At 40.5% G+C, this 23,842-nt stretch overlaps 1 protein-coding gene across 4 annotated transcripts in view; it reads left to right on the forward strand.

Annotated features, from left to right (window-relative positions):
• The window catches only part of LOC148430039 (leucine-rich repeat transmembrane neuronal protein 4), a 47,098-nt gene extending 23,656 nt beyond the window's left edge, over positions 1-23,442 (forward strand). Inside the window, exon 3 of one of the 4 annotated variants that reach the window (XM_088428508.1) lies at positions 22,382-23,442. In XM_088428508.1, coding sequence (XP_088284634.1) covers positions 22,382-22,579 — 198 coding nt within the window. In that variant the 3' untranslated portion in view covers positions 22,580-23,442. Of the gene's footprint in view, positions 1-13,591; positions 13,887-22,381 lie in introns of those variants that run through there. The other 3 variants (XM_088428525.1, XM_088428517.1, XM_088428533.1) reach the window with 3 other exon arrangements.
• The last annotated feature ends 400 nt before the right edge of the window (positions 23,443-23,842 follow it).

Below are 23,842 nucleotides of genomic sequence, written 5' to 3' on the forward strand. Positions count from 1 at the left end.
ACAAACACAATGAAAACAGTGGCATACTACAAATGAATTTAAACAATCAACAAAAGAATACAAGGTAAATATAGTAAATAATATCATGTAAAAATGGAAAATAAAAACAAGACAAAATGGAATACTCATCACGATACATTGAGCCTCATGCTGAGCTGAAAGAATAGAAATGTGTCTTTAGATGAGTTTTGATGTTGGACATGAGGGGGTTTGCTTGACATTTAATGGAAGGTCATTCCAAAGGGAAGGGGCAGACACGGAAAAGGCGTGATCCCCTCTGAGGCTCCGCTTAGTCCTTTGCACCTTCAGTAGCATCTGGTCTTCAGACTGAAATTAACTCCTAAATCTAAAGGGAGGTAATGTTAAAAAGTGCATAAAAAAGGCAAAACCGCAAAAATGAGAATAAGGTGCTTTGGTCAGATCAGACCAGTTTAATTTTTTGGGGCCGTGGCATCACAAAACCACACCGATTGACCCTGTGGCCATTTTTAGACTTTTTCACCTGTGAAGCCCTTTGAGACTGTGATGATTCCCGGCTATACAAATAGACTTGACTAACAAACATTTGCAAGCCGCTGAGCAAATGAAAAAGCTGCGAAAAGCATGTGGTTTTGTAATTTTACATTCATTCTTTCATTTTTTTTCACCAACTACTTTACAATGGTTCACACATTAACCATTCAGAGGTGCAGCCTAAGGACAAACAAGGATCTGAAAAGAGGTTTCTTTGGTTTCTCACCGTTTTGTTCAATGTAAGTCCAGTATTATTTTAAAGGGGCCGTAACATAGAAAGTCAACTTTTTGGAGCTTTTAACAATGTTCCAACATTAATTTATCACCCTAAATACTTCCAAAGTGTTATTCTCCTTCATTGATGCATTTCTAAGCATTCCTTGTTTATTCTGTGCTCTCACACCGGCCCCACCCCTGCAGATGTAAACGACTTTGAAGTGCATTTCTGACGGCAAGAGCAAGACAGGAGCAATTCGTAATTCCCCTACACATCGCCGCACCTCCAGTGCAAGACAAAATACACGCCGAACATCCATGTCTTATAGTTTCATTTCAGTTCTGAGGAGGAGAGATTTTGCAGATCAGCCAAGTAAACAGTGTTTTATTTCTTAGCCACACTATTTTACTGTATAAATGCTGAAGTTGCCTAAATGTGTGTAATGGAGCACACAGCCGGACAATTAGCGACAGTAGTAAACAATTCACCCGCGGGCGGAACTATTGTTATGAATACTGGGTTCCCACGGGGACTGTTTTAATATGAGGAACATATGATAGTGAGAGTGGAGTATTGATGCCGTTTTGCATTTTGATGTCGGTAAAACACCTGTTCACACTGTTGGAATAGTCTCCATCAGCCGCAAGCCTCGTGAGGATGAGGGCACCCGGTAAGAGGCGCGGTCTCTACTAACGATTCGTTTTACTTCCTGGTTAGGAAAAGGAATTAAATCGGCAATGTGCCAAATGTAATTTATAAGCTCATATCACACTGTGGAAAGAATAAAATACCATGTTGTATGCCCTTTAAGATGGTTAAAAGGTATTTGACCAGTGGTGGGCGGTAGGTTTCTGACCTGGCCCTTCACTGAGCACCCCAACCCACCCCCACCCTGAGCTTGTCATCAGTGCAGGCAGTGCCGGGCAGATTGAGACGGGCAAGAATTACCGTTCACTTTCCTGTCGCTGATTTGAGTGAGAGCTAAACCCACAGTGCTAGCACTAAAATATACAAATTTACCTCGACTCCGTTGCAACGTTCAATTCCAAAGCATAGGTGCAGGGAAAGGTGGCTCGACCAAGTATTAACACATAGGAGTTGACTTCACATGCAAATATTTTCAGAGATGTATTCGCCTAAAATGTTGAAAACCCCGCACGAACCCTAAATCCAATGAAGTTGGGACAAACCAATAAAAACACAATTAAATCATTTGCACGTTCTTTGCTCTACTTTCTATCTACTTTATGTTTAATTGAGTACAGTACAAAGAAAAACATTTCATGTTCACAATGTCATTGTTTTACTGGGGTTATTATATGTACTAATTTTGAACTTAGTTACGTTGTCTTGGCAATAAAAGTAACGGATATATATACAGTATAAAGTCTCTGCACTGATATGCTGGGCCCTATTTTTGTAGCCAGGCATCCATGCTCTCCACATGCAAACTACTGCATTTTCATTTTCATGTTGGCCAAGTCTCGTTGACCGTGTTGGCAACATGTTTCACAATTTGACAGCCCAACGTGTGACTTGTTATTTGTTCCGTCAGACTGAGAACATTATGTATAATTACACAAGCACAGGCACACACACACACTGCACCTGACAATTTGTCGACAGAAAGCACACTAGGCTTTAAACTCGGCAAAAGTAGATCCAAGTTGTGGTGCACGAAGTGTAGTACGATTTTGATGGGTTCAATCCAGGCACAGTCAAGAAGATTCTGCGCTCCACGAATACGTGCGGTGGGTGTCATCAATCTTTGTATGAAATGACGCATGGAACATATTTATTAGTCTCAGCTTTACGTCCATAAATTGTGGTTTTCAAAACACATACTCTACATCATTGTCATTATTTGGTTCTTTTTTAAATTCTCATTTAAAAACTGTGACACATCACAGACAACCCACATTGTTTGGTGTTGACAAGAGGTTGTTGCATCTCACAGCTGCCCACACACACACACACACACACACACACGCACACACACACAGAACAAGCACAGTATGCATTTGAGTCATCTTAACTCAACTTCCAGCTTCATCTATATTTTTTCATCAGTTATCTTGTTTTCTAGGAACTATTTTAATGAATGAGTAGATGGATGCATTGTAAAGGCCCAGATACTGCAGTCAGCACCCTTTTCATTTTTACCGTTTAGGTTTAGCCACTTGAAATATATATTAGAGGTGTTTGTCTGTCTGTGATGTCTAAGAAAATTGATGAAAAGAACAAACAGTGCAAATTATTAGAAGTTCACAACTATTTTGTGGCTCTCATATTCCAAGAGAAGCTCATTTTATAAACAACTTCACAATGAACATTTAATAAATGGAACCCCCTTATTGTTTTCCTGAACATGTTTACACCCACACATACAGTAAATACCTGGTTGATATTAAATGTGTGCTGGATAAACAATAAGCATCACACCCACACAAATCACAAGGTAACATGTTGATGCTGTGACTGCATGCTTAATGCCTGTCCACAGTGATGCCCTGCTTAATACCAATGCCCCTGGGAGCGGCTCCAGTCATGGACATGGATGATGTGGGACAATGACAACATTTATTGTCATTGTCGTAGTCCAAGGTATATGCGCTTATTATTCAATAAAGCACAAGCAAATGGCTACACTGTGGCTGCAAGTGATGCAAAAGCACAATAGAACATGGAAGCATGTCATACAAATGAATTCTGAAAGACTGAAACGGCATCAAAGTATTTGCATTGCATCAAAATGCTTGGCAATACGGTTACTACATAATTCACAACATAACTGCTTGAAAAGCATTTTGAAGAGCAATGAAACTGAAGTAAAACAGTGGACGAATGATATAGCAACGGTCAACAAAATCCAAGCGACTTCAGGCCATATTGTTAGCTCCACTGTCGGGACTGTAGTCATGCAGATCTTTAAAATTAATACACTTCAGACCTCGAACATTTAGGCCCCATGTGAGGTGTTGCGGGAAGTGTGTTTATTGTACTCACCCCACAGCTTCCAGTCATGAATAAAATGAACAGCCATTCTCTAACACAGTATGTTGTGGGTGGGCCTTTGTGAAAGGTGAAGGTTCCTTGCCGAAGCTCAGCTTGGCACTCTGCCTACATGTTTGACCCTTGTGCTGTTTTGTCCAATCCTTTGATCTTTACATCAAAGGGAAATCACTGAAAGAAGACAATATGGAGCTGAAATTTCACCCAGCCGGTGGCAAAATGTCAAATTTCAATATGGCACAACCAGTGTTTCCTCTAAGCTGCGCGCGTGCGCAATTGCGCCCTGCTCGCAATTGCGCACTGCTCACATGTTCTCAGCGCACAAGAAAAGCTATGCTGCGCACGTTTAATGCCATGGTGACACGTGCAATATACATCACACTGCCATGTCTAAAACAATTATTGCTCAAGACATAAAAATAATAATAATAACAAACTTGTTGAAACAAACAATAATAGTTGTGATTTGTTTGGCAACATTGTGCGAGTTGAGATTTCTGGCTGCCTGGTTTACTTGTATGCTTTCCCAGGTTCAAATACAATAAAATATATATATATATATATATATATATATATATATATATATATATATATATATATATATATATATAATCCACAGGTCTATCTTTGATTCAACAAAACAATAAATGTATTTCCATAGTAGTTCCAAAGCTCTTCAAACAAAAATACTTTAAATAAAAGGCAAACATTACGGTAAAGAAACCGTCTTCTCTAATCTCCGATCAATCTCAACTGCCTCTGTGATGCTGGCCCAAGGCTCTTAAAGGGCCAGTATTATGCACCTTTCCGTGTATGTGTGTGTGCGTGTGTGTGTGCGTGTAGTGTAGTGTAATTATAAAATGAAGCCATTTGGTGTGATGCTACACTCATGCTGAAAATGGTATGGCCACTTCCAAACAACATCTGTCTGACATGGATCTTCAGCTTCAGTTGTAATTTAGAAAAAGGATTCCAATCTCTTTGTTTTCACATCATGAATGCTTTTACATCGGAGGCGTTCAATTCCACCCATGACCTGATTTCACAGGATGCATGAGAACATGAATATCGTAAACACTGAATGGCGATGACAGAACAAGAAGTCCAGATTACCACTCTCCAGGCATGGCTCGGTGGTAGAGCGGTCATCTCCCGGCCGAGAGGCTGTAGGTTTGATCTCCAGACCATTGTGACCAAGTTAAAGTGTCCTTGAGAATTTGGCTCCGCTATTGAAGTGAACTAAGTCACTACGTCACTTTTTTGTTCAGTGGTATCATCCGATCTATACAGTTAGTTTTATCCACACTGGGTTTGTGGACCCCGGGAAGAATAGTCCACTGCACGGGTTGAGACTATTGGGGATCCTTCAAAAGTCCAAAAAGTGGGCAAATACCACCAAAGAGTCAGTCAAGTCAAGGTTATTTGTAGGGCTTCACAGGTGAAAAAGGAATGACAGATACTTACTTGATTACCAAACCTTTTTACAATATATTGTGAAAATTTCCAATTACGAGTCAGTCCAAATGGACCAAGACTTTCACATCACACCTTAATTTGTACACTCTGCTATAATTTCTGCGCGGCCACCCTATCAACAAAAGGGAAAATGTATTTCTCTGATTTCTGCAACACTATTCTGTATTTTTGTCCATCATTACTGCTTCTTTTTGCAAACTATGCATACCCTCCACCCTTTCCCCTGTTCATCTGAAGTTCACTTGTTTTTTTTACTATGGTTCTGAGGAAACCATTTAATATCTCTGAGACCCCTGTGGCCAGCATCCATAATCATCTCATTGCCCCATGAAATGAGATCGCTGGCCTTATTTGAACCAAGGTTCACCAGCACCATGCCTCCTGCATGAAGACACAACTGTTACTAAGTGACATCCATTGGTAAGAGGCTTGCAAGCACTGAACACTGAACAAGAATATGAATGCAGTTGTTTTCAATCCAGACCTTTAATAATTTGAAAAGCGGTCTCACTTTAGTACATGCGCAACACAGAAAGTTTAAAGTTGAATGAAATTCTCAAATTTTCTGTGTAATCCTGCTGTTCTTTTGCTTTATTATAATTGACTATTTTCAGCATGATTGCAATGAAAACGGTCAAAACATAGAAACGAAGCCAAAGGTGGCCTGAAAATATTTGTGTACAGTGCTCTACTGTATTTGTATGCCATTTTGCCTTAGAATATGATGTAGACTGGACATTCGCTATTCTGGACATGATTGCTGCAATTAGACTTTGCAAAGAGTTGATGAGAAGTGACTCAGGGAAGCTGCTGTGATGAAAGTGGCTAGAGTCAACTAAAACCCTACAAAACAAACAATGTAATTCTATTAGTGCAGCAACTTTAATCAGCTTTGTCTGCCTAGGACACAAGTTGTTCTTTTTACGGTCTTCCCATTGTCCGGGCTAAAAATAAGGTAGCGGCTTTCAGGCGAGACCTCTTTGGGAGTTAATGTGATTTGTGAATGAAGTAGATTAATAGTCAGCCCTTAATCTGTTATCAGGGCTCTGATGTGTGCATTGTTGGATTATCAAATGAAGCTCACTGAATATTGTAATTATTTAGTATCCCTCAATTTTGCAAGAGCTTTAGGAGATACAGGTGAGGCGTGTCCTAAAAAAATGAAAGAAAACAAAAAACACAGAGAAACTGACACATTCTTCTTTGTCAGATTAACCAAATATTTGCACTGGGACAAAGAACGCGGTTCTACAAGGTGACCTCCGGGGACATGCTGTCAGGCTTCTCAAGGTGATAGCTGAGGCACGAAGCTACCTACATCACGCATTATGACTGGAGTCTGGATAAGAGTCATTTATCTTAATAAAGCGGACCATCAAACTGATGTGGCTACAGAGGAACTAGTTAAGCAGAGGAAGGCACACAAGGAGACAGAAGAGAGGAGCACGCGGGGCCATGGAAGATCATTTTAGCTGAAACCAAAATGCTCATTTGTCCTCCGATTAGAGCACGGCAAGTCTACCTGTAGCCATCACGAGAGAAGAAAAGCCCCAAAGCACATGTTCATTTTCACCCAAATATTGTGCATAACAGAGGCCGGGGGGGTGCATGATTTACAATGTCCTTTATCATTATGTGACATACGGTACTTTCGGAAATGCCATCATCTTCTACTCATCTGCCATGGCAATGATGCATTTCAAGGTGCCGGTGGTTTGTCTATAATAAAAACCGTGTAGTTGGCGCAGGCAGGGAACAAACAAGGACAATAGCATCGCCCACCGTCTAACAATTCATTGTGATGAGGAAATCCAAGGGAAAAAAAATGTTGACAACTAATCTCTTGCGAGCGCCATGCAAAATCACTACAGCGATGACAATGTCTGGCTGAAAGCCACGATGATTAGAATACTGAGTGAGTGATGAGAGATGCATGGCAAAAAAAAAAAAAAAAATGTGCTGGGTGTTACCTGTGGCTCTTCATGCAACCATCTGCTTCATCTCTCATTTTTAAGACAGCTTGACAATGCAGCAGCAAATATAACCCTAAGTGGGTGCAAAGTGGTTTTCTTGTTAGCGCTTCCATTGCAGCTGCTTCACAACAAATCACTTTGAATGTTTGCTAATTTATTCAAGCTGTCATGCTGAAATGACCAAGTCACACAAATGCTTGAAGGAAGTTCGACATGGAAAAAGCCTGGAGCCATCTAATTTTGACCTACTAGTTTACTCAGGGGGGATGGTTGTTTTACGAATGCTTGCTACACTGTCGTGTGTTTAATTCAATTATATTTTCTGCATTTTTAAAAATAAGGTTTGACAATGTGGATGACGTAACTATGTTATATTAAAGTGTTGTCAAAAGAGTTAACAAATTACTTGAATTAATATCAATATTTGATTCATCTTTTTTAATCTCGCCTAAAATAAACATTTTCCTGAACTTGCCTTTCACGAGCCTATCAGGTCATGCCAAACACAATGACAGCCAATCAGTGTCCACTCTCGGGTGTTATTGACCTTTGTTTTCCAACCCTCAACAATTCATGCACAAAATCCTACAAAAACAGATGGAATCAACATACAGAAATCATTGTTAGAGTTTAAAGGACCTAGATCATGTTTTTTTTTTCTACTTTACACAGTTAAATATAGACGTATAAATTACATTCGGCACATTGGCGATTTAATTTCTTATTAAGTATGAGGTAAATGCAACCAATATTGCTAAACAGAAAGCGAAATGTCTTGTTTACTGAAGCCGTAGCCGTCTTACAGTGTGGCTGCCTCGCCTTCTTTATGACGTCGTCCAATGCCAGCCAGCCACAAAACATTCACCCATCTATCCGTCCATCATCTTGACAACGTATTCACACGAGGGTCGTGGGTGGCTGGAGCCTACCCCAGCCAAGTGAAAGAAGGAGTTTTACTGACATTAAAATGCAAAACAGTGTCAAGTGACCGTTCGCACTAAGAGTTGTTTTTCTTATCAAATCGGTCTCGTTAGAAACCCGTATTCATGACAACAGTCCTGTCCGCAGCTGAATTAGTTACTCCTAACATTAATTGTCTGACTGACTTTTCTACGGTAAAATGTTGTGACTAAGAAATGAAACACTGCTGTTTACTTGGCCGACTCGGTGCAAAATGGTGGTCCTGTGACACACAATGTATTGAAGTTATGAATAGTGGATGATTATGTGCAGCGACATAAAAATACGTTGTCATGTAGCACGCTCAACTACTACTGTATAGTCTTTTTGACTACATTTTTTTCCTTCTCCATCAAAGAGCCCCCGTAATAGAAAAGTGGGTTCAGGTTCAGTGGCTTTTGCTTACTGTAGCACTTAGAGTAAACATATGGTTGGCTTCTTGGCCCTTTTAAAGTAAGGCGTGTCCAAAAGAGATCAAACAAATCAGATTCTCCCCCACCCTTGTAGCTCATCGCATCGGCTGTACTGTGTGTCCGAATGTAAGCATGTTGATTCTTCAACTAATCCGATGTTTGAGGGGAGATCAGATTTAGAGCCACACAATGATGTGTGCGCTTGTTAGTGCATGTGTGTCAGTTATCTGGTCAATAGTAAAGATTTGATGTCAGAGAAGACACTTAAATGCAGTGTTCACATAATGAGAGTGTACAACAAATAAAATACACGAATACCCTCAACACACTGTCTTCCACAGCATGAGAGTTAGACATACAGCCCATTCTTTTCAGATATTGCCATGGCAACTGGACTGGAGTGAAAAGCTCGCACTCTGGTGCTGAGAGCTGTGGCTCCACAACATTCGCAGTCTAAACAAGGGGATATCTATGCAGTACGACACTTTAAAATCCTGTAAATTTATACGGAAATGTGCCAGGAATAGTTACAGGTATAACCATCAAAAGTGTACCCTCTAAGATACAGTACATAATAGCATCCTTTTTGCCAAGGAGACACAAGTACTGAAACTATACATAAGTGTGTCTAGAAAATCAGGAGGCAGAGCAGGAGGTTGAAGGGATGAAGATGCTGAGGATCTCTTTGCAAATGTCCCGGATGGAAAGGATCAGGAATGAAAACAGCACACAGGGACAGCACATTTAGAGGTTTGTCAGACTGAGATGCCCAGAGGAGAGATAGTGAATATATTGATAGAAGGATGCTGAGTTTTGAATATCCAGTCAGAAGACTGAAGGGAAAAGCCAAAAATGGAGAAAAAAAAAAGGATAATATTGTTTAAAGACTAAACTCATATAATTAATAGTAAAAACATGTAGACTAAGAAATATATTATACAACTGTTAACTGTTGAAAAAAAACACAAATTTTTAATTTCACTTAGAGATGGAAAAATGTACAAATTATCTCATTTTAAACTATAAATACTGTATAAACATGTATTTGTTTCAGGTGTGTTAACAAGGTAAATGTTGGGCATGTTGATAGTAAGACACGCATGCAGGTATTGGTAAAAAGAGTCTAAAATTTCCGACGACTTGGGCAAGTTGTGGAAAATCGTTTAAACAAAAAAGTAATGATTTTTACTTGTTTTTGTGAAACCCAACCTTTTGGTTCAGAGGCAAATAAAAGGCAGAAGAGGAGAGCCTCTCATCAGAGCGAGATAGAATGCATTGATCTGTCCGCTCTCCTTTCTTCAGAAAGTCAAATGTTCGGACTTCGGTTGTGTTCTGTCGCCTTTTGATAACTCGGGACACCAGGAATTAGGACATAAAGTCACTTCCTTCTTAAATGGACTATCGGGAAAATTATTTATTATGTATTTTGGAGCATTTTGAATACCTTATCCAAGGTGCATGCCAAAGAAAAGGTCATTATCAGTATAACTGTCGTTGCTATTTTCTATACTGCTAATTAGTGACTGAGGGGCTACACCTCTGCAACATTTCTCTACCTTCATAGATAGAGTCTGAAAATCCTCCCTTTCTCAGAGTCCTGTATGTGCATTCTGTATATTGTTAAATTAGTATTATGTGCGTTGTCTTAAATAGAGAACACACAGATAAAACGTAGCATCATGAATCGCTCATCCCTCATATGCGTTCTTTTTTTTAAAAACACTCACACAAAATCAAGTCAATCTGCACATCAACCCTGGTATTAATTTGTTTGGCAGGCAGGCAGTCCTCTAAGGATTTGATCTGACCAGAACGAGAAGGAGAGTGAATATTAACCTGTCTTTGTTTTGTTGTCTAGACTCCCAATGAATGCCTTCAGTATTTATGGCTCAGTGTTTTTATTTTATGGGATGGTTATGGCTGTTTTGCTCTCAGAGCGCTGTCCATTGCTCCTATGTGGAACAAAATGGTTTAATTTGAGTCATGTATTGAGAATCTTAGTTCAAGGTTAAGTAGAGCATATTTGTTGCTGGGGTCCCCAACGACGGTGCCGACGCCCAGTAGCGGGCCATACATCATTAATACTGGTCGCAGTGAAAACTGGAGAAAAAACAAAACAAAACAGAATTTCAATTACATGCAGCTGCCCCACCAGTGATTTGATTCTGAAAAATGGAAAGACGTCATCTCAGCACTTCAATTGCCTCACTCCAGTAAGCCTACCAGCTAAACATACCATCAAAGTGACAAACCTACCAAGCTTCTTTAAAAGTACAGCAAAATAGGAAGAGGCAAATAGCAAGTCTCTTCATCACAGCCAAAGATTTATGAGTCACTCTTTTTAAAGTGGCAACCGGCTTCACATGTCATGTTCTCCTCACCTCCAGATGGGACCATCATGCAGCTCTCCCACTGAATCTCCTTCCTGATGACTTCCATCTACCCATTTGCTAAAGCACTTGTCGTCCTCGGGCCATGAGTGAACTGGCGCCTATGCCGGCCAACTCACAAACTCAAGACGCTTTTCACTGCGCAGGCCCTTGATTGAACACACGTGTGAAAAGCCTAACATCGCCTTTTTAGTAGGTCAGCACACCCCACTATTAGCTTCTCTGCATGACCAATCAACCCACCCTTTATCCAATGCTTACATTCATTGAGTGTAAGTGATTACACATGACTGGAAAGTGAGGCAAAAAGAATGGCATATTGTTTTTGTCGTCTCAGATGCTAAATTACCACATAAACATCACCAAGGGGTTATATTGGGTGTGTGTGCGTGTATGTCAGTGCCCCCCTCAGTTTCGCTCGCAAATTACCGGCAGCACCGTTTTGTGTGTGCACAAAGCGTTATTCAATCCTGTAGCCTCCAAAAGTTTCATAAGTCCATCCGTCACAATTTGGGCGGTTTGTTCGGTACCCAGTTTAGTTCGTCCAAGGAAGTTAGAGGTCAATTCTCCATTATCAGCCATTATCTTTGTCAGTGGTGGGCACTTTGATGCACTTGGGTTTTTTTGATGCACTTTTGTTTTTTTTGTTTTGTCAATTTTAAAAAGTATACAGTTTTAAGTATGCTTATACAATTTTTGTCGATAATAATCTTATTTATGGTCGGCGTGGCAAGAGGGTGTGTGCGCGTGTGTGTGTTTGTGTGGGTTGGGGGGGCACAAAATGTTTTCTCTTTCCTGGGAGCTGGTTAGAAATGTTGCGACCAAAAAACCTCATATTGAAAGTGAAATAAAATCCCCGATAAGCCAAAGCTAAAATTGAATCCTTTATATGCATACATATATTTAACTGTAAAAAGTTTAAATATCACCATACGGGTCCTTTAACATAAATTCTACACTGACCAACACTAGGCAAAACTTCTTTTGTGAAAATAACGGCTCTGCACATCGTCTCAGATATAAAATATTATATACGGCTCTCATGATGATGCTGTGCAGATTCACACTACTACAAACCACCAAAAAAAGTGATCAAATGGTTGTAAACACCTTGCTGACAATATCAATCACTAGTGGTAGTATGACCTTTGTATAGGCGAAAATTTGATAGTGACAAGAAATGTGATGAGAAACCTGTTGAAAAGACCCCCTCTCAGAAAAGCAATTGCAGTCTTTATGAAAACACTTGCATGAACCTAAATAGTGTGCAGATACTGTGATATCTTGCCTGTCTAACATAATATTGACATTATCTCTAAAGCAACCTACCGGCTTAACAATTAACATGAATGGAGGTGATTATACCATACTATATTATCATTAAACATAAGTCTGTCAGTCTAGCACTCATAATTCTTTTGTACCTGCTGTACAGTACTATCTTTGATTTGCTACATTGTACCCATGTGGAACAACTGAGACTGATGAATGAAATGATTAGGCCTTGCAGTGGCAGACTGCTTAGCACGTCTGCCTCACAGCTCAGAGGTCCAGTTTGCCCCGGCCTTCCTGAGTGCGGTTTGCAAGTTTTCCCTGTACTCATGTGAGCCTTCTTTGGGCACGCCAGTCTCCTTCCACATTCTAAAAACACGCATGGTAGGTTTATTGGACTTTACAAATTGCCATTTGGTGTGATTGTGAGTGTTAATGGCTTTTAGTGTCTGTGTGCCCTATGTTTGACTGGCAACCAGTCTAGAGTATCCCCCGCCTACTGCCTGAAGACGGCTGGCATCAGTACCAGCAAGCCAGCAACCTTAGTTATGACAAGCAGCACTGAAAATGGATGGATGGATGGATGGATGGATGGATGGATGGATGGATGGATGGATGGATGGATGGATGTTCTTCTCAGAGTAGGCAGGAGAGGTTGAGTCCTGGTGTACCATATTCTGTGCCACCATTTGTTGAGGCGGCCGACAGATGCTATGGACTTAAAGGGATCAGTGAATGTCATGATGACAAGCCCCAAAGCTGTTGATGAAGGACACCATCAAGACAAAGGAGTCATAATGGGCCTTTTTGATACCGAGTACCCCAAGGGATTCAGCTCTGGCGCTTGCTGAGGCAGAAACTCCGGCGCGTGAGGAGTTTGGTGAGGCCATGAAGAACAACTTTATCTTCTATCTAACTTTATCCAACTCAAACAGCTTTCAAAAATATGTGGTCCAACATCTGGCGTCTCAGGAGGAGGAAGCAGTGTATCGTGGTGATGGGTACTGCTTACTTCAACTTGTGAATCAGTGGGGAGGATGCTTAAGAGAGCTCCTCAGTTCCACCTTCCCATGAGAGCTGAAGTCTGGCGCATAGACACTGGAGGGGATAGTGCCTCTGGACTGGCAGACCAGGGTGCGGGTCCTCCTTTTTGAAGGGCCTGTGTCTGTCGCAGCCTGTCCAGCCATCTCATTCCCCTTCTGTCCAACCACATCAACTGAAACAGCCAATCACCACCGGGTGCAATCAGTTATTGCCCTTCTTCCTGCCAGTCCCCTCCAGATCATTTATTTTCTGCCGGCATGGACTCTGACCTTACCTGCTCCTGACTACCTGAATGCCCACTGCCCTGTTCTGTCTGCCCAGATTCTGATCCTGCATGCACCCGATTACCCAAATGCCTGTTGTCCTGTTCTGCCTGCTTGGATTCTGACCCTGCCTGCACCTGACTATCAGCACACCTGTTGCCCCGGTAAAAAGACTTGCTCTGCCTGATTATTACTCCGCCAGCCCCTGATTGGATTCTCTGCCTCGGCTTGACTTCATCTACCTGTCCCCTGCCTTCCGAATCTCTGTGTACAAGCCATTCGCTGTTGCTAAACCGACCCAGTATTGCTGCTCTTAATAAATGAGCTGTTTTCCACTCTTATTTGGACTTGGGTCTTCTCTCCAATTGTGTTGGTATCATGCAAATTCAAGTGTTTGGAACTTTTACCTATCACCCCCAAAGTGCCTTTTTTTTCTCTTTTCAACCATCTCTGAGCATTCCTGCTCTTTGCGGCACTCTCGGTACCAGCCCTGCCCAATCCGAGAAAACAACAGATTCCTTATATTGTTACGTCAATAAGTGAAAAGTCCAAAGGAAAGGGGTCCAGCAGCCTAAAGGTGAGAAGCTGGGTGTAAGAAAGCTAGGGGAATTACTTCAGGGTATAAATAAAGTCATCAAAATAGTGTAGCATATTTCATAGGATAAATAGCTATTGGGCCAGATGTGATGTATAATCATATACAAACCTATTGTTAAGTGTGTAATGTTTAAAGTTATATGATACAGGCCCTTCAAGCGGGGGGACAGAAAAGGTTTTTCCAACTATAGAGGTATCAAATTCCTTGATAAGGTCTCTTTTGGCATGCTGGAGAGGATGATCCTAGGGAAGTTAAATCTCAGATTGAGAAGGAGCAGTGTGGTTTTTGTCCTGGCCCTGAAACAGTGGACCAGCTCTTCACCCTTGACAAGGTCCTTCAGGGTGTGTGATTGTTTGCCTAACCAATCTTCGTGTGTTTTGCGGACTTATAGAAGGAGCTAGACATTGTTGATTGTAGGTTTACATTTGTCAACTGAGCGTAATAATACTTTGAGTTCCTGAATTTGATTTCATTAGTGTGCAAGATGTGGCCAATGAGTCTAAATTTGGATTATAGAGATTTTAAAGCCAAGAAGTGACATTTCTTTGACCAATTTTCGTGCTGTAATGTAAAAAGTTAAAAAAAAAAAAGCGCAAGAAACTAAGAAAGAAACTAAACATGGGAGGGAGGCTTACACTGTTCATTTTCATTCAAATGGTAATTTTGCTGCAGTATTTTTTTTTTACATCGGCACACACACAAACTATTCATTTTACAGTATGTTAGATGGTTTTATACATTTGTGCATGTGATAAAAACATCTGGCATATGATCAAATTGGATTACTGAAGGTCCCCATGCAAAGGGAAAAAGCCTATGTAGCAGATTTATTTTTCTTGTCATAAAGATTAGCAGAATGGCATCGAGGACATCTGTATTAGTGCTCACAATGCATGTTAGCAAATGAAATCAAAATCTTGCTCAACCAAACATGCATGATGTATGATGAAAACCCAAAACTTCAGTATTGATGAAATATCAAACAATACAAACTCAAAACATATTGTATGGCATTCAATGTGAATTAATCTATACAGCTATCTTCTTTGGCACCGTATCGGGGTGATGCATATCTACATTCCCCAGAAAAAGCCTAGTGTCGATTCATACATAGTCCATCCAGTAAATAAAAGTAAATCTCAGCATGCATTGCTAACACTGATGAGCAGAAAATAGGATGAGCAGCATTAGGCGATGATAAATCCCCACATCTGTGGGATTATGGTTATTTTGACAAATGCTTTAAAAGGAAGATGTAATTACACAGTGAATATTAAAGTCACTAAAAATATATTTGGAACATTATAGCACTTGCTGTATTGCACCGAACAACCTTGTGGTTTCGTCTACACAGTATATTTTGTCAATGATTCCACTTCCTATTCTTACTGAGCCCACAAGGAGTTATTTAACAATTTACAAATGCTAAAATATTGTCTTTCAAGGAAAGCGCAACATCCATAATTCTCCTTTTAAAATGTTCAACGTTATAGAGAAGTGCAATTATAACAGTTTGAAAAGTGTGACTGAAGCTATCATTTTGGGTCGATATGAGGATTCCAAATGATGCATTTGAAATGCTGCTAAAAATTCTGTGTGCACTGCCCTCTTATAATTTCATACAACACCGATATTCATTTTTGTGTGACACCATTTCAAATGAGTTTAAAAGTTCGACATGTTGCCTAAGGCTTATCACCTACCACGATGTCCTTGGGACGGAAGCTGAGATGCACTGTTTTTGTTTATGGGGATGACGCGTGGCCAGGGTGCAAGGTAGTTTCACTTCCTGCACTTTTCTGCTGCAGGCGGAATAAATGAAAATGGCATCTTGTTCTTGGAGATTTGCTAGCAAAATGTCTCATCAATGGAACACAAGATAAGACCGGGAAATTTGGAGAAATATGTGAAGGGCTTCCACTAAGTACTGTAAAACAACTAGAATTAGTATAATGGTGAATTGTATTTTCCTTCCAATGCTTGTCAAAATATGTGCTCATGTGAAACCGGGTACTGGCACAAAAAGGTTGGTGACTGCTATTCAGTGCTGAGAAAGATTAATGACACCATTGGCTCACTTTGTCTACTAAAATACTACGACTAAACAAATTCTGGAATCATTCAAATTCCATTACCTGCGTCTGACTAGTCTTCATAGCATTGCAGTTCAAACAAAAAAAAAAAAAAAAATCACTGAAAGAGGTCAGCACCAACTGTCATAGGGCGCCAAAATGACCCCAAAGCACTGAAATGAGTTGAATGGACTTTTTGTAAAGTGATATTGCAAGACTCTTTCTTGCTACTGTCTCCAAGTCAGCCCTAAAGATGATTTAAGTCCCACTTTGCATTGCTAAATAGGACATGTTTTTCATAAATAATTCGAAACATACCATACCATTAAAGCATTGGTATGATGTATTTGTTAGATAATGATCCTCAACAATTGTTTTAAGGACTCTAGTTCAAGAAAATATTTCTCAAATTCACACTGTGTAGTAAAATATTCAAAGGCTTGAAATAGCACGGATGTTGAGAACCCCAAATATGACGCTCAAATATGCACATGCACGCATGCCAATTTCATCTATCTGTACTCTTAGAATGAACTACGTAGTACTTTTTGCTTAGTAGATGCAATCCTACGCAGAAGTGCCCAGCCGATCATGAGATCAGCTTCCGCTTTTTTTTTTGCATCGGAACTCAGGTTTGTGCCCGCTGAAAACCTCTTACACTACGTAGTTTGGAGGCATTGATTCCTTGGGAGCCTTTTGTGACACTTCATGCTGATGTCAGTAGCAAGTGCCTGCGGGGGTGAGTTGCGTTTGCTAATGACGAGGGAAAGTGATGTTCAAACTCAACGTGTGAAAGCCTTTACTCCCACCATTAATGTGCAGATCAATTTGATCAACAACACGATGGACTAAAATTGAGTTTACATAGAGAAGTAAGGTCCTTTAACAAAAAAATGAATGAATGAGTGAATGAAAGAATAGCTTATTTTAATTTCTGAGAACTTTTTACCTCTAAGAAATCGAAGTCCTTGATCAGTCACTTAGGCTGAAGGGCACATGCAGAAGCAGACTTCGGGTGGGGGAAGAAAAAAAGACATGCATTATAAAATCTTTAAGGAATATAATGGCATTTTACACTCTGAATGTATATAGCAGCACCTGAGAAAGATTTTTGTCTGAAGCTCTCATAAAGAAAAGATGCGTGTGATGCCAGATGTCTTTTTTATTACCTTGGCCACTCGCCAGTGACTCACTATAGAATGACTTAAGACGAACAAAGACTTTTGTTTGATACTGTAGCTACTGCAATCAAGACATTTTATTGAATTCTGTATGTGTGTGTAGTATACACCTATGTCGGGTGGAACCTCTTCAGCTAAAGTTGTGGATGTGATGATTATGCCTCAGGCAAAATTGAATGTGGGCATCTTTAAGCCCTGTGCAACTGTTGGCAGCTGTCCAGGGTGGAACCGAATGACTCACCTCTCTGAAAGGTCCTCCCATAATGGCCAACATTCCCCTATATTCCTAATTAAAACCTAAATGCACACTCTGCCGTCTTGGCCAAAAAGGCTTTTATTCTATTTGTACTAAGATGCACAAGAGTACTGCGGCTCTGTACACACTCGGTCGTCTTCAGACTGACTTGTAGGAAAGGCAAAACAATGTCATTTAGAAATGTGAGTGCATGCAGTATAAAACAACACGCTCCTCAATTTAATTTGACTATTTTCCATATGAAGACGTTTTACTCGTGAGTGGACGCGCTCATATCGAAGCCCTCACCGAAAGGAAAAAAAAGTGTTGATATCGCTGAGGAAAACACAATAGTTATTTCTAAAACACATACACGCATGTGTCGCAAATATAAATGCATCCCAGTCGTCAACCGATTCCCAGCTACTATGTAAGTCAACTGAATTTTTTGACATTACTGAGGCTTTTAGAAAGTCAGTCACCGATTTTTATGCAGTGAATTTACCTGCTCACATTTGGCAAACATCCGTACCCAAGGTGATTTACAAGTTAGAAGAATCACTTGGACTTCTACAAAAGACCCTGCAATATTGAGTACTCTGTCACACAAAGTGCAAAGGGATCAGGTAAAGATGTGAACAGTAAGTGCGAATTGGGCATGTTCCGCAGTTAGACGTGCTCTAAGATATCAAGTGTCAAGAGATCATTGAATATAGAGTACACTCACACTCTTAATAGCATTTGGCGGCTTGACTGCTGTTGTGCTTTCATTTCTGGCGTCGGTGCCATCCCTCAACTTTTTCCTCTGGACAGTGTCATTGGCGAGGCCATAGCACGTTAAGTGTTACTTTATTGAATCAATTAAAAAAATTAGTTACATTTTTTAATTAAGAAAAAAACTGCACAATGCTAAACAGATGGAAGCACTATAGGTTCAAACGTTTGGTGGTAGAAATAGTGTATTATATGTCACTTTAACTTTAGCATACAAACACACAGGGAAGCACATAACTGGTACACAAGTACGCGTGTGACAGAAATCGCTGATGTGTAACATCTTGTGCTTCACCTTTGCGCACCTGACTTTCATCCATGACAACCGAGCCTGAACTGAACCAATGTTTTTTCTTTTTTCTTCAGAAAAGTCACAATGTGCCGTGGCTTGGAGCACACTTAAATGGTGTCCTCAGCTAGCAGACAAAACCGGTGCGTTTGATACAAGATCGTAAATTTGCAGTTGTCCTTTATTTGACAAATATAAAAAGAGCACGTGAATGTGGCACTATGTTATGGCTAATAAACAAGCTAATCGAGAAGCAATAGCTAATTGCCCCTTGCTAGGTGGCGAGATGCACTGCTGGAACAACGCGAGCTCTATGTAATAGTTTTCTCCTTGTCTTTCATAATAAAGCCAAGCATGCATCTCATGGCTTCCTATCCTGAGGATATTTGTTTGTTTACTGAAGCTCAAACTCACTGTCGGCGCTGCGTATCATTCTTGTGATGGTGTGAAGGAGACCGTTCATGTTGTCACGCTGCAGTGACAGAGAATTTTCTTCTGATTTCCTTGGAATAGTTAAACTGGGTCCCGAATAAAGTGCGCAAAGCATAACTGAGAGACCTGTGAAACATTTTGAGGACGCAATAATAATAACACTACGTCGCTGTGTGCACACAGACAGTGCACTTAATGTAAGCGCGACACTGAGAATGACATTGAAGCAAACTTTTTAATATAAGAAAGGGTGCGGACCAAACAAACATTATGTCGTGGTAGCTGTCGTGTCTCCTCCGCCTTACCGTTTTTGTTTTTGTCTGCAGTAGTGAAGACCGTCATTACAAGAGGGCGGAGCAACCAGCTGCGCACAACTTCCATTTGTCATCAAGGGCTTTTTAATTGCGTCCGGAACAGGGGAACATTGCCATTATATTATTATATTATTGTATACGCCAGATTCCACACCAATGGCTATGTTCTTCAGTGCTCTTTTTTTCCCTCTCAATTTGTCAGACTTTGCTATTACGAGTTATGGTCTTTGTTTGCACTTTTACAGTCTGAGTAGTTTTCGTGTGTGTTTGAGTTGTTACTTTGCGTCGTTCTCCGATTTGGATCCGCTCGCCTCTTTCGGGTGAGATCTGTTTGCGTAGACTCATTTTCCCCATGTCTCTTTTTTTCGTACTTTATCCGACTATTTCGATATCATGAGGTACGTGTGCTTTTTGGTAAATAAACCTTTTGTGAAACTGAGGGACTCCGATCTGTGCGGGTGTCCAATTGTCCTGTTACGCAGAGTTACGGGACGAAAGAGTAACAAGCAAACAACACAGCTGAGAATTCGTTACCATAACACCTACAGTCATGGTTTTATCCATTAAAATACACACTCTGCCGCACACCTACAAGCAGGCACATAGTGCCTATCCAGGCTGTCTTCGGGCAGTAGGCGAGGCACACCTTGAATAGGTTGTTAACCAATTGCAGGGCACACAAAGACAAACAACCACACACTCACAAGCACACTTAAGGATAATTTAGGCTGTTCAGTAAACCTACCATAAAGCAAACAACAACAACAACAAAAACATTTCTTTACCCGCGCTTTGAATTAAAAATTAAAAGAAAGCCTAAATGGCAGAATGACATGCAGAAGAGTATTCCATGTCTCCCATGCCATTTGTGCCATTCAGCGTGATTGCATGTAGATGTATGTATAGGTCCCCTGAATTTAACACTGATGGGCAAAGAATACTGCTCATTTTCTCAGTAACAGCACTTCGGGTTACTTTATGTCTTCTCTGGATCACAGCCGGTATTCACGTGCAATGTAGAAGCTACACAGACAAGGCAAGAAATGTTGAAGAGATAAAGGTTTGAAGTGCATTGCCAGCTACAGTTGTCGAGCAAGTGGAAAAGGGCGATTGCTTCAACCAAACACATTTATATCGACTTCACCACTTACAGCCTTGACTTTTACGGTCCCATTAATTGGGGAAAACAAGCCCACGATGTCCTATTTCCTCAACAATTTGTAGAAAGGAAGCCTAGATAAAGACACACGGAGATTTACCTTATTTTACGTCTGCGTATTTACTTTTCATTACTTCTTTGAAAGTAGTGTGCAAAGTTCAGACGTAGACAAAAAGGTGCCTCCATCTAATCTTCCAATTTAAACAGCGAGCAAACAAAGCCGGACTGGAACGCTGATGGCATTGTGAATCTTGACCAACACTAGATACAGACAGAATGGAGAATCAAATTAGTTTAAAGTAAATCCCTTTGTGGTTTGAGCAAATAATCCAGGACAGAATTTTTAATAATAGATGTCCCTCTGCACATTTGTGATAGCGAGCAGTCATTTTTCCATGAGGGGCCTTTGAAAAGCCTCCTGAGACTTGAACGGGGATGACACTGGAACAAAGAACAAACAGTATCATGGATGCAGTCATTCATAGTCTTCGTTAAAGAAAACCACTATTTAAATAGCTGACTGGCTGACTCCAATGACGCATTGATTCTAACATTATATTTTAAATTGTATAATGCATTATTATATGTCTGTGATTTTTCTAAATCTGATTATCAGCTTCTTTTCCTTTGTCCAACTGTCTGTTACTGTACGTATTGTGTGTCGTATAGTGGTTGATGTGCCTATACAAAGTACAGTGGTTTGCTTAAAAATGAAATTTGCATATCGCAGGCATAGGGCCAAAACTTCCTATCATGGTGGATTTCATATTTTGTGAAAAATCTGTATTATTGGTCATTCTGTATGTGTGGGTGTTATTTTTACAAATTATTATCGAAAGAAGGGTGTTAAAAAAAAGGCTTGCTTTTTTCCCTATGCAATGATAAGGATTGGACAGACTCGCCATTTTTTGGGCTTTCCCAAAAAGCAATGATTAAGGAGATACAAGTATTCAGCTCGATGCCTGCGATATGTTCTACTGTGCAAAAGTCTTGGGCACCATTAGGTCTGTTGTTACAGCAATGCCGTATGGACCATATTATTATGTATCTGGCTAAAATTGATGAATATGCTTGTGTAGCATGCTGTAAAATGGTTTATAAGACCACGGATGACAAATTTAAGTGCCATTTACTTGGGGGGAGCCATACAATTAAGGTAAATTTTTTACATTAAGACAAAGCAAGTGAAACGGCATCCATTGATCTAAAACCTTAATGACGGCTATCCAATTGGCCATTGCAACAACTTAGCCAGTGGCAGCCTACGACTTGAAGAGGATGATCTATTATTCGACACATCCTGTAGGAACAGTAAGCTACATACAGTATGCCATGATGAGGAGGTGAGTAAAGTAGTTCAGCAGCTGCAGATACAACACACTTCTGTTCCATTCAACCGATACAAATCCAAGCTGACTTGCAGGTAAACCTAAATACCCCCGTGCAGGAATCAGCTAAGTGGTAATGTAATAAGCACACTTTTCTAAATGGAGCCTTGATTCCATTTCAAAGAGGGCAGAAAGCATGCGTGCACTCTTGCTCAAGGCTTTTCATCTTGCATATAAATCATTCGAGTTGAAAGTTGGTGTTTGAGCAGCACATATTTCAGGTCTTGGGGCGTGCTCCGTATCACCAGTCAAGACTGCATTAATGACGGCCCAGTGCCATGAGCAATTGAAGCCAATTTCAAATCTTCTTGGAGTGGATAAAATGTGGAAATGGAGGCTTTCCCCACTGAAGTTGAGAGCTCATGGGTGTGCCTCTTTCCTTTGTGCGCTTTCTGGGCTCTTCTAGAGTCCGCTGCAGTTGAGAGCCGTGACGTACAGTTGTGAGCCGACAGTGCTGGACTTCTGCCATGCTCACCTGCACGTCAACCTGGAGCCCCGCATTCAGGAGATGGACGGTCTGAGGTTAAGCGGCTACCAGCGGGGCCCGGTCACCGTCCTTCCCCCATACCGATTCCCTCCGCCAGTGAGCAGCGCACACTATTAAATGGTCGACAGACTTTACAAACAAAAAAGGCAGACTGTGTGGATGCGTAGTGGTAATGGGGAAGAAGCAACAGAGACGCTCAATCTTCCATAGACGATCCAGGAGCCAGGGTAATGAGGATGAAATATTTCTCCATGGAAATACAGTACAAAGGTGCACATTCGTATTGATTGATGAGCTTCGGACCCATCGAACCCTCAATATCCTCAATTAGCCAAGGAGGCTGAGCAGCGGCTTGACTTTCAATGTTCCACTCTGCTTCTTGAGGAGTATTAGGAATCACTTCAGTGATTTGTTAATCCTATTAACCATTCTGTATTTTCGTCACTTCTCCTCGTCTGGGTACCTCTGCTGCGTCAGGTGAGATCATCCATTGGAGAAGGCTATAAACGCAACTGGGAAACAGCAGGGAGAACTTCCCATTTCAAGATTTATGCTGCCTTTTTTGTTTGGATATTATTATCATTATTCCTGCCATTCACATGTCCCTGTACAATTTTCATTTGCACTGAACTAACCGCAAATGAAGAAGTCAAAGAGCAGACGCATTCATGCTACATGTACAGCCGCACGCCGTGCCAGAATATAGTTCATGGGCTTTTGAATTTCCCAATGATTTGTGAAGTCCATTGCATCATAATAAACTGCACAGAGAAGTAAGCGTATTCAAAAAAATCAACAGCAAGTACAGACCTTGTCTCACTTGAGCACTCACATACTGAGTCAGCTTTTCATGAATTCCGGTCTGAAATGTTTATTTTTCCTGCCCAGGTGTGTTCTTATCGTGTGCTCACATATCTACATGCGTGAAATTTTTACAAGATGTTACATATTAAATGGAAAATAAATTGTGGTAAATCACCTGCATTGGTGTTATTCATTATGATCAGTGACATTAGCGCAAAGAGTCTTCTATTTGGACTGTTGCAGAGTTGATTAAGACTAAAGAGCAGCGCTCAACATTTAAAGGGCACACTCTTCTAAAGTTTATGTGAGGCAAAGACACTCGTTGACCATAGCATTAGGTACACCTGCATTCAGAAATTCAGAGAATGATATGTTTTAGAAAGTCTCATTTGAGAGCATGAATGATTTTTTTTTCTTTATGAGAGATGATGAATAGAAATATTTATTCAAGCGTACCTAATGTTGTCGGTGAGTACAAAGAAAGACCTCGGAGTTTCAAGGCTGATTTTTTTATTAGTTGTTGTTTGAAAAAAAAAAAAAAACTCAACCCTTAACGACTGTGCTAGATATGGATTG

This window comes from Hippichthys cyanospilos, chromosome 1 (genome assembly GCF_059441005.1).
Source record: "Hippichthys cyanospilos isolate Australia breed blue-spotted pipefish chromosome 1, RoL_Hcya_1.0, whole genome shotgun sequence".
In the NCBI taxonomy this organism is placed as follows: Eukaryota; Metazoa; Chordata; class Actinopteri; order Syngnathiformes; family Syngnathidae; genus Hippichthys; species Hippichthys cyanospilos.